This window comes from Anneissia japonica, unplaced genomic scaffold (assembly GCF_011630105.1).
Source record: "Anneissia japonica isolate Jap-2015-1 unplaced genomic scaffold, ASM1163010v1 scaffold1005_len2656397_cov198, whole genome shotgun sequence".
Lineage (NCBI taxonomy): Eukaryota > Metazoa > Echinodermata > Crinoidea > Comatulida > Comatulidae > Anneissia > Anneissia japonica.
Genome location: NW_022683792.1, coordinates 2,480,710 through 2,493,367, shown reverse-complemented (window position 1 = coordinate 2,493,367; position 12,658 = coordinate 2,480,710). Strand labels below are relative to the sequence as shown.

Sequence of the window (12,658 nt, the reverse complement as noted above, 5' to 3'; positions counted from 1 at the left end):
AGCTGTAGGACTGTGATTGGCTGGTAGTTTTAACGTGTGTCGCATTTACAATGACGCACTAACATTTCATCCAACAACCAACTCTCGGTTGCAACACAACATATTACCGTAAACGTCTTCTAACCATCAGCACAATTCATGCCTTGTTAAAATAGTTCACGTCAGTGTTTCTACCTGATTTCCTTGTTAATTGAAGTGTATGATGAGTACCATAGTTGAACAGAAGAACTCATCTTGACCCTATAAATGCCGATCTCAATCAATCAATTTACATTTTTTTTTGCTTTTAATCGCGTATCTATTGAAGAAAACTAAGTCGTCTATAAATAGATTATTAATACTATTTATAGGTAAATGCTCTATTTATAATTGAATAAATCTATATAGATTATTCTATAAATTCAATAGTCGACTTCCTCCAGCAGAATTGTACGGTATAATTAATTAATGCTTATTGTAGGTCTATTCCATGTTTTAAATAAAATATTTTGGCATTAAAATCGTCAACATTCAGTGGTTAAAAAAAGTATTTTAAATTTCATTACACATCGTTCCGTTACGGAATGGAAGGACAGAAATGCGCTAAGGAAAAACCACAGCTAGTTATGGCTATGAAAGATACCGGTGCAGAATGCAGAATTAAAACTATCATATTGAATAATGTTATCAATGAAATAAATACTAATGCAGCATGCGGTGAGATTGCTCGTACGGTGTATAATAAGGAATTAGAGTAGAGTATTCTCATGCGGAATCGAGATGGGGTTTTATTTAGCAGTCTAGTGGTATTAGACCTTGCAAAATACCAGTGGCAGAAGATCCGATACATCGTTAGCCAATGAGATCTGCAAATTCACTTTTAAAGCACAAATTAAGCACAGATACTACAATAATAATCCTCAAATTATGCATCTTATAAGATAAATAGGCTACCGTAATAATCATTCCATTGATAGGCTTAACTAACTAACATGTGGTCTAATAATAATATAAATAATATGAAATGTCAGAGCTAAATTTGACTCCATAGTGAACCGCAAAATGTCTTAATGAATAAGAATAATAATAGTATATTCGATTCATTGCAACCTACGTAACGAATGCCTTTACATCGATATTTAGAAGTTGTTTGAATGGAAAAGATTTTCCATACTTGGCTGAATTTAAATCGACTGTATAGTACCTGTCTCTTATACACATCTAGATGTGTATAAGAGACAGACTGATAACATCGTGGTGCCCTCTCATGCTGTACAGCTGTATAAATAAATGTTACTTGATTATTAGGCTACTTGATATTAATAATGTGTCAATTCTAATAAATCGATAAATTACATTTAAGTTGTTGATAATTGTCACATTTGTATTTGTGGTATTTTAAAGTTGGTTCAACTATTATTGTGTACGATTTTAAACACTTCAGATCATCATAACTTCATAAATACATTTTAGATTCACTTCAGTGCAAGTAGTCGATGACTATTATTGAATGGTAATTGTTATTATCGTGATGGAATAGACAATACCTCGATTTGCGTCAGGAGAATCAATTAGGGGGGACTATATGTGTAATTTTGCCCAACTTGTCGTGAAAATGTATTGAATAATCAGTGCGTGTGAAAGTTGTTCTCCAGTGGGACTCGAACACAGTTCTCCAGTTCCAGATCACTAGTCTGGCATCATACCTCTAGACCACCGAGTTTGCACCTGATGGCCAGGGCTGAATTCGAGCCCAAGTAGTGGCTGTCTCTTATACACATCTAGATGTGTATAAGAGACAGTATATATATAGTAGAAAATTTAAAATATATCTTACCATCTCGATTCATGCTCACATCCAAGCACTTTTTGAATCTACATGCTTGGCACTGGTTCCTTCTGGCGACGTCGACTACACAGTTGCCTGACTCTTTACACACATACCCTAAGTTTCGCCGAACACTTCTTTTAAAAAAACCTCGACATCCGTCGCAACTGTATACCCCGTAGTGACGGCCCGAGCTCCTGTCGCCACAGACTTGGCATAATATCTCGGGTTTCTGGCTGGGGCTTAAATTTCGTTCATTTGGATCCGAAGCACAGTGAGTTAGATTCAAGCCTTCAAAAAATTTAAAACAGCGTTATTTAATATTATGCAAATTATAATCGCAATCTCATGCTTCAGACTTTACAATAGACCTGGTTATTTTACATTCAGTTATCTTTATTTTGTTAATGGGCATACCTAAATGTACCATATTGTAGCATATTAAGACCTAAAAAAAATATATTATTTTAGATAATGATATATGATATCCATGACAAATTCTAGGCCTATTGTTCATCAAAGTAAACATCAACCATCATTCTGGCCAGCCGGGTCCGTAGGCCAATATTGATAAAATGTGTACCGTACTTATGAATTATTAAGCTCTGGCTACACTATTTTGTGACAAAATATGTGCAGGGGTGGTGCCTGGAATTGCCCAACGGGGAATCCGACGTCCCCGACCGGGAGGGAGGGGGAAATGTCCCCAACGAAAAAAACAGTTGGCGAATCTCTCGAAAGTGTTCTAGGGGGGAAGCCCTTGAAAAATATGAAAATTCGGGGGTTTCAAAGGCTTATTTAATCGATTTTAGAGTCTAATATGTAGAAAATACATATATTTTTTCTCCTTGACGAATTGTGGTTTTTTTCTCCCCGATGGGGGCCCCGCCCTTCCTCCTTGCTGGCGCCACCCCTGAATGTGTGTGTATATGGCCATGATGGTGTCAAATTTCACTTAAATATGGGACACTTATTTGTCCCATAAACTTTGATAGTGTGGATATAGCTTAGAAAACTGTTTGATATTTAATTACTTCATTACTTGGATATTGTTATGAATAGTTATTCGTGTGAACATCAGTTACATGCCTAAAAGGTCTCTGAAAACATGGGCAAGAATTGAAGGTTTTGGACCACCATCATTCCATAGGCAGACGCTGTAAATTCTGTGACCGTCTATTATTACCGGTTCGTACGAGAAAATCGGCAGATGTAGTTTAGTGTAATGAGTCGAAATAGGGTCTAGTAGGCCTATGTAAATATGCACATCATCCTGCGGTGTGTGAATTAAAAAGCTTGTAAAATTGGCTTGTAAATGTTTGTTAGTGTGAAATGTGAAACCTTTATTTTAGTTAATTATGCGGTAACGAAAAGAACTATGTGCCTCTTGTTTCTTTTAAACCCCGCTCAGGCCATGACAACAGCATCAGGCCTACCTATAGGCCTATGCATGTTGTGCTACAAACAAAAAGACCAGAAGCCAAATAATGGGGAAGTAAATTTGAGCATGCGTAAATATTACTTTTGATCATACTTTTTTTAGCATACGTTTACAAGGTTGATGGGTAATAATTCATCATTAATCTCAATTATGAACATTGCCAATGTATTGATCATTACACCATTTCTGTATAACAGACTTTCGTGAAAGACACCCTTTAACAGGATCAGTAAAGAATCGAAATAACAATTTTGGTTTTAAATAGATGTTTTTAGGTAAGTTGTGTTAGAATCGATTGGTATTCAATCCAAACTTGTCAACAGTGCTCGACAACAAAAAGTTGAACAAAACACACAATTAGGAAATCACAGTCACGAAGTCAAGTTACTGCTGTTTCCGTACAAACAATTCTAAATCTGAGTTAATCAGATCATAAGTATCGATTGCTATTTAACCGTTACCGTGGATGTACGCATGTCGCGTGAAACGTTAGTTCCCACGCATATTTCGGCAGACACGCTTTTCAAACAATACACCATCTCCGCTCTACTTCACGCCTGCGATCAATTCCTAACAATACAATTCTACTTGTTTATACAAAATACTAGCTATGTTTCTGATGCCGAATTCCAACTACGATGATTTAAGCTTTTTATGTAAATAGAGACTCGATTAGAAAAATAAGAAATACGAATTGACGTATTGGTAAATGTATCTGGTATGTTTTTGGTATAAATTTGCACAAGGCTTACTTCACAATGGTATGAAATTGTTGTTCTCACTTTGGCAAATCATTGTTTATTTTCCGAAACTTTGTCACACTTAGTCCTACCAGAGATTATTTTTGTGTATAGGCCTAAAGGTTTTTTTACGAGTTTGCTTTAAATTCAATGTCTCACAACTCGCATATTATCTGCAGAAAACAATCATATTTAGGGAGAATTTAGATAAATTGGGGTGGATTTATAATGAGACTGGTTTGTCACAATATTTAAGACGATTAAAATGGTATATTTTCGTCAGAGGTGAACCCACGTTAACCAATTCTCAAAACAATAAAAAGAACTTCGTATCAAAACTTCGAAGGAACCCAGAGGGGCGACGTAGGCCTATTGCCTCTATGTTTGTGGGTATTTGACGCCTATTTTAAATGATGCAGTTAGTTCGAAGGATTATCTGTCCAGAATGGGGTGTTGGAATTTCGTAAAATGGACTTTTTTTTAGTCCCGACCTCTCATAATTCAGACGTGGACATTTTGCAACCCATGCCACAATTAAACAATTTCGGGTTAAGAAACGTTTGTGGGGAAGATACTTTGAAGCCCTCATTTGCAAGTTTAGTTATTATATAGCTATATAGCTCTAAGAGCCTCCTCTATGCTGACGATCTTAAACCCTATAGAACTATTTCTTCTCTCGAGGATGCTCGCGGGCTCCAGGAGGATCTGGACACGTTGTATCGTTGGGTGTCAGCGTCTTGTGTGATACTACATCCCGACAAGTGTAAGGTTTTATCAATTACATTGAAAAAGCATCCTTTGGAATTTGACTATAAAATCAATTGCAATGCACTCGAAAAGGTAGATTATCATAAAGATATTGGTATATTTTTTGATTCAAGGTTAACGTTCACATATCATATTAATTTTATTACGGCGAGGGCCAACAGAATCTTGGAAATGATGTGGCGCAATTGCAGATATTTTGATATTCCTACTAAACGCTTTCTTTATCTCACACTGGTTAGACCATCTTTAGAATTCTGTTCTGTCATTTTAATTCAATATCTAAAAGTAACTCTAAACGAATCGACAGGATACACTCTATTATATGTTCTTGCGCTTCATCAGTCCTGAAACATTTGGCCTTCGTCGTATTAACAATAATATAATTAATTTCGACGATGCCATCATTGACTCGGTCAATAAAAAGTTAAATGTTACTTGTCCGTCTTCTAAACGTATGTACCTTGATCTTTTGTTCCTGTTTAAATTTGTGAATTCGTTTGATTGTAACCTTATCTCCTATTTCTTACTTAAAGTTCCTGGTCGTCGTCTACGTCAACGTGATTTATTTTCTGTTCAGTTTTGTCGTGTTAATGTCTGTAAAAATGGTTTTATTTCACGATTATCTAGTTTGTATAATGATTTTGTTACCAAATGTCCTGAAGTTGATATCTTTTATAATTCTTTAAATATGTTTAAATGTCACCTTAATAATTATATTTCTCATTAGTGGTGTGTGTTTTAAGTGTAATTTGTAATTTTTTTTATCGTTATTTTAATTGTAATTATAAATACTTTTAGTAATTTACATATTTGTTGTAAATATAACAATATTAATTATAATTATATAAATAATAATAATTATTATTATTATTATAATTATAATTATCTTTTTATATCTTGTGATTTTATTGTATTGATTATATTTTTGATGTTTATTACAATTTTCGCCTGTAAGTGGAAACGAAGAGTTCCTGTTGGACGATTGTTATTAAATAAAAATAAAAAATATATAGAAAGGAAACAGGAAACGGAGTAGACTTTAAGAACACTATGTTATTTAAACATGAATATTTCGACCTGACTTCAGGTCCTCCTCAGCAGGACTTGAGGTCAGGTCGAAATATTCATGTTTAATATGTAGGCCTAAAGAAATGCAGGCAGTGGCGTAAAGATGGGGCCGGGGGCCCTGTGTATTTCTGAAACTGGGGGCCCTTTTTGGGTCCCGATCACCAATTCCATTGTGGGATTTTAGATGTGCATTGTTATTCTAAATTTTTTTTAACGACGAATAGATGAATATATATCTAATAATAAATATGGATCTAGAAAATTGATGCCAGGGAGGGACTTTCACAGTTAGAGAGTCTATACCACCTCAGACCCACCATGGTTGGGACTGAGGTAAGAAATTTTATGAATATGGCACCTTTAGATGGCCGGAAATGGCACTTCACTGAAAAAATTGTGAATAGAATTTTTTTTTTATCTCCAGTTAAAAAATATTTTGACAAATTTAGTGGGGCCTCGGCCCGGCAGCTCTCCCCCTCCCCCACACACTCTTTATTCCGCCACTGGATATAATATGATATGTCCTACAGTCGATTTCAGGCACACATTATGCCGTTGCTCCTGTGGGACTGAGATCACGTCTAGATGGCCGGAAATGGCACTCATAGACTTCAAATTGTGAATATAATTTTCTTTTTATCTCCATTTTTATATATCTTTTTTCGACAAAGTTGATGGGGTCCCGGGCCGAGGGGGGGGGGGGACTCGTCGGGCCGACGGACCATTTCTCTTTAATCATTATAATATGATATATGCCCTACAGTCGATTTCAGAGACACATTATGGTGTTATTTATCAACAAAGTCCTTTTTGGACAGAGTGCTAGATCGAGGAACCTATGAGTAGGGCCCCTCCGAGGCCCCTAGAATTCGGGGGGCCCTGCGGACCGCCGCATGAGAGCGTAAAGGCGTTACGCCACTGGGCCTACAGTTATAGCATAATACCACCTGTTACGCTCAGTTTGTCGAATTTGTGCATTGACAAAAAAAATTCTTCTCATGATTATTTTCAAAAATGTGTAATTTACATGTAGTGTATTAATTAGGAACTAAGCTGTCGAACAAGGGCATGAAAATGTCCGTTCTGATGCGTTTAAAATGAAAAAAGATATCATTAAAAAATTAAGAATTGTTACATAACGTGTTTTTGCACGACAAGTCGTGCACTAGGGATTGGTCTATCTTGTGTCTGCTACCAATATGCAAAAAATCATCTTATTCCATTTAAAATCAAAATATTCGTCAACTGGCTATTAAACAAATTGATTTAAAAATATGTATTCATAACAGCTGAAAGCGACAAGTTTATTACTTTTACTGCAAAATCATTTCACCTTTAAGCTTTGATCGAATTATCTCATAGGCCTATTGAATTCCATTCTACTCAACGTAAATTGTTTATGCAAATTATAATTAGTGAATATAAAAACAAAAAGGTAAATCATTATATGACAAAATTAGACATTAAGACTAAGTTTAAATCAATTCATAGCTCATATGTTATTTTTTTATAAAACATATTTATAATGTGTAATCACTTACCAACGGGCTCCTCCATTTTCAATGAGTATGGCAGCTCGAGATTACTAAATTTTTGCAGTATTTTTTTTTTCTAAAACCTGGTCAATATTCAAGGCATATATCATTCATTTGTTCGATGGCATCACTAGCTCGTGCACCTTTGAACAGTTAGACCCAGACTAACATAATATATAAAAATAGATTCGTTTTCATCAGCGACTGAGCTCTGTCGTGTGAACATGCACATATGTGTCAGGATCCTGCTCTCTAATTGACTGAATCGACAGTTAAGCGCCGTTCGTTCTATTGTTCTTTTGTTTTTATTGATTGAAAAGATTAAAAGGGATGTCAATTGATTGCGGATACACTGCAGCATTTATAGATATGGGGAAGAAATCTACGAGGCATAGCACCCTGTTAACAGGTTATATATTGGTACAGTAGTTAAGGTGTGTTTCTTATAAATACATGGTCTGGGTTCAAATCTAGGCGATTATAGAATGTTTTTTCGATGCTAGCCTCACTCACCCTGTCCTCTTTCTAGAAGCCTAATAGTGTGAGATTATAGGGTCGACCATATCTCATTCATCCTGCGCGTGGTGTGTCGGTCAACATCTTACGAGAATCAAGTACAAACATTTGTATTGCCATTTGCGGTCTTTGGCGTGAATGGATCATTATGAGGCCCTGGAGCCCTGGATAATGCGGATATATACCGTACTTTTTAAAAAAAAATTATTATTAATGCCGTATTCTTATTCCATTGCTTGTTTTATGGAATATGACTCAACGTGAAGCTAATATATCTTGTTACCATGGTTACAATTTAGAGGAGTAATTTAGAGGAGTATAACAACAAACATTATAAAATACCTATGGACTGAGAGGGAATGGTTAATTGGAATGTCTTTATTAAGACGGTCCAAATTTTTACCAGCCCATTTTCCCTACAAATTACAAAACATGCAGCCCGCATGCATTCCCCAATATTGGATATGCTGAATCCGCATATCTATACTATTAGACTAAACGAGGTCAGATTGATGACGTTATAAACACTTGAATAATTCAGATATTTCTGACCGGTCAGATACTGGTCAATATTGCTCTTTATATTTGAACAAATAACCACTAGACAACGAACTATTATTATAATTGAATAAGGTTGGAAATCATATTCAATACAACGTTAATGTAGCGGAAATAAACATGCAGAGGGCATAATACAAGAAAGTGTAAAAGTGTAACCGAGAATAATGTATAGGAGTTTCTTAAATTCTAGAACTAGACTATGTTTAATTATTCATCAAGGAGTGAGGAAGTTAAATATCAGTATTGGTAGTATGCATCCATTCTTTTTACCATAATGGTATCTGTTAATTTTTTTAAGGATGTTTATGACGTTGCCATTATGGTTCTAAATTCTATGCGGTAGAATCAATCAACAACCAAAAGTTTTGTAACGATGAGGGCGTTTATACACCTGTCAATGGTATCAGTGAAGTTTTTATACAGCTTGCCGTTAAGTTAATGTACCACACCAGAGATCATTGTGGTACCCATAGACAGTGGCGTCGCTACGTGAGGCAGGGGGATAATTTCCCAGAAAATTGTCTTCCCCCACCCAAAAAAGAAAATAAACCATCGGGGAGAAAAAAAATGATATGTATATACTCCACATTAGTAGAAAATCGATTTAATAACCTATCTATTTAGAATCGATTGAATAACCCCCTGAAACTCCTAAATTGTCATATTTTTCGGGGGCCTCGCCCCCCCCCCCCCGCCCCTCTGGACCGCTTCAGAGGCATTTTGAACGACGCCCGACCACCTCAGTAGACTTCCCCTCTACAATTTTACCTTGTCTCTTTTCCCCCTAGATGGCTGGAAATCACTCTCAGACTAAAAGATTGTTGCTCTTTTAGTAAATTTGAATATGAGCGAGCCCTATACAAATCTTATGTTATTAATTTGATTATTATTATTTATAAATATTAAAATAGTATAGGTCAGTTGGTCGCAATAAATAAACTGTGCTTTGCTGTAAATGTAAATTGTAAGTGTTAAGTGATATACAGGATCTGTGATATATTCAACTTGTGTAATTGTGTAACGTACATTTTATCGTATTAAAAGTATCGTCTGTTTTAGTAATTATATAATTAATAGTATGCAATAGAAACAGCAAATCATTTTTATTTGTCATTTAATTAAAATACATCGGGTCTTCAGTTTTCGTTAATTAGAATGTGACGAATTAACGATAATTGAAAGAAATTCTGGCTACGTTCAGACTTGGAGATAAGTCAGGCTTGAGTTAAACCCGGCTCAACGTTAAGCCCGGCTTAAAGCCCCATTCCCGGCAAAATTTCGGTTGTTAAGAAAATCTAATTTTTGTATGTTATAAAAGATTTATAAATATAATACGGAATTGCTAGTTTAACTAAATTTTGACATTCCTAAGCATGAAAGAAATGTAAAATAAGACTGAAATTTTATTTATTTTTTGTTCCATACAAAAAATAAATGCGGATGAATTTTTCATGTTTGATTTTGCGATAGGTCCTGCGAAGAAATATAGTAGGCGCCGAAAACATTAGCCTATCCAACACTGCTAGACTAGCCTTACTCGATTTAGGTTCTGTTATCACACATAAAAACGGCCGATATGATATTTTCTGTTGCTAGTATTGACACTTGTGAAATATAATATTTCATAGGAATTATTTCAAATTTGTTAAAAAACTGATTCTGACCGAGATTTTGACACTTAAACAAACATATCTCAGGCCTACTCGAACGACCGCATTGTGCGAGATGCGAAGTACAAAAACTATTCCCATTAGAGAGGGCGCACTTTATTGACTGTATAAAGTATACATAAAGTATTCCAGCGGATGCGTCCCCGCAACGATTAAAGCCCGGCTTAGAAAAGCACGGTGGCACGCCAGGCCTAGTTACTATTAGGAACACGGCCCGGCTTGAGATAAGCCACCTAGTTCAGACTGGAAGGTGGATAAACCCGGTGAGTTGAGCCGGGTTTACCCGCCACCTAGTCTGAACTAGGCCTCTAATCAAAGAGTATATTACAGAGTAAGTATATTATACTCTTTGCTCTAAGCCTGGTTCACGAGCCCTAGTATCCGGATCGGGAGATAACCGTTAGCGCTAACTGTTAGCACCTGCGTGAGAACGCCCGATCGGTTAGCGTTAACCGTTAGCGGTATCCGGATACGCTAACGGTTAGCAAGCGCTATCGGTTAGCAAGTTGAGGGCGTTTCTATCATCAACCAATCACACATACGCGTTTACAATTTTCAGTTTCTTATTGGCCAGTGATTCTATCATCATATTGTTGGTATCCGGATCGGGATTTTCTCGCATGGACGCACGGCAGCTAACGGTTAGCAGGATCCGGATCCTGCTATCCGACCGTTAGCAAAGAGTATAAATAGAACAAGAGAGCAAAGTCCCGTTCGTTAAAACGTCACGCCTGTGTAGGACGCCCACTAACGGTTGTATATTCTTTTTATTACCCAGTGCAGCGCTGCGCAGCGCGGTAGAAGCACGCCCGCTATGAACTCAGTAAGCAGAAAACAAAGATCTCATAAACACAAGATAGCGTTCTCCGCGATTTACGCGTGAAAATTCTGTAATAAGGCATGAATGGCGCCCTCTTGCTAAATTGGAAACTTTTGACCCTCGACCGCTCTGACCGTCACCGCGCGACTTTTTACCTTGGGTATCAATCTTGTGAACAGCAGAACAGGAACCATCTCAGATCCATGGCAACAGATAGGACGCCCTCTTCCAAAACTGATTACTTTTTATCTTTGGTATAATAGCGCATGAATGGCGCCCTCTTGCTAAATTGGAAACTTTTGAACCTTGACCGACGCTTCTATTTGTTACGCGTAAATCGCGGAGAACGCTATCTTGTGTTTATAAGATCTTTGGCAGAAAACAAAAGTACAGTACCGGTATCTTGTGGAGAACAGATAAACAGACAAACCGACCGTGCGCGGTGGAGTACTGGGTAATAAACATAGAGCTATTAAACAACTAGAGTGCTGACAAGATGGCGCAGCAATGCAGAGTTATGTATGTGTACCATCCAAGATGGCCGTCGTAGTAAAGCGCCACCTTCAGGCTTAGTATACATATTATTACATATTAATAAGCCCCTCTGACTGACTATTATTTCATTAATGATAATGAGTAATGGTAATAACAAATTATTAAACTATTTTAGCCAAAACGAGGCCAAGTGGAGCATCTTATTCAAAAATAAAGTACCAAGGGATGAAAATTAAAATCGTGTACATTACACCCAAACACCGCAACGCTCGAGTTTCAAACTAGCTGTACCCATAGGCTACGTTCAGACCTGTGAGATACGCCAGGCGTATCTAACGCAAGGCGTAGGTTAATCCATGGCGTAACTAGCGAGATGTCCAGACTGGGCGATTGATGAACGCTAGCGTAAGTATTCGCGCGAAATATTCGTATTCGTAGTTCGCTCATTTTATTTTCTGTTTACATCTAGGTTTATTTTGATTGGTCAAATCTTGGCTGAGTTCAAAATCACCGATGCGTGACTGTCGTAAACCAGTGCCGTACGCTAATCTGGGGTCTGCTGGATTACCGTACGCCAGTGATTGCGCGATAATACTGGCGTTCGCTACGCCGCGCACAAGTTCACACCACTCGATTAACGTTACGCTAGCGTAAGTCGTTGTGTCTGAACAACGTTCAGACACAAAATAATTATGTTCAGACACAAAATAAACAAAACTAATACTTTAAAGTTGTCATACCGGAAGTACAAATGTTTTGATATTGTTAACATGAAACTGTGATAGTAACGCACGCATAACAAAAGTAAACTGATGCACTTGTCACACTTGAAATTGCACTTTCGTTTACTATGATGTTTGCTTCGTTTGTGTTAAGTAAAGTTTTAACGCTCTGAAGAGATTAAGCGACCGATAATTTTTTGTTCGCGACCCAAACATTGGGTCGCGACCCATAGGTTGCGGAACGGTGGTCTATGCCACCTCAGCCCCACCAAGGCAAGAACATTAATTATTATGGCACCTCTAGATGGCTAGCAGGAAATTATGGAACGCCAAAAGGACAAATTACAAGTGGCGCAGTGCAAAAGTCAAGTGGCACAGTGCAAAACTAAAGTGGCGCAGTGCAAAACGAAAGTGGCGCAGTGCAAAACAAAATGCGTGTGCTGCTACTTGAATTTTGCACTGCGCCACTTTAGTTTTGCACTGCGCCACTTTAGTTTTGCACTGTGCCACTTGAC

At 37.1% G+C, this 12,658-nt stretch overlaps 1 protein-coding gene across 1 annotated transcript in view; it reads right to left on the bottom strand.

Annotated features, from left to right (window-relative positions):
* The window catches only part of LOC117102557 (nuclear receptor subfamily 2 group E member 1-like), an 18,066-nt gene extending 10,562 nt beyond the window's left edge, over positions 1-7,504 (bottom strand). Inside the window, exons 1-2 of the mRNA XM_033242857.1 lie at positions 7,366-7,504; positions 1,817-2,098 (exon numbers count right to left, since the gene is read on the bottom strand). Coding sequence (XP_033098748.1) covers positions 1,817-2,098; positions 7,366-7,381 — 298 coding nt within the window. The 5' untranslated portion in view covers positions 7,382-7,504. The remainder of the gene's footprint in view (positions 1-1,816; positions 2,099-7,365) is intronic.
* Positions 7,505-12,658: the final 5,154 nt, after the last annotated feature.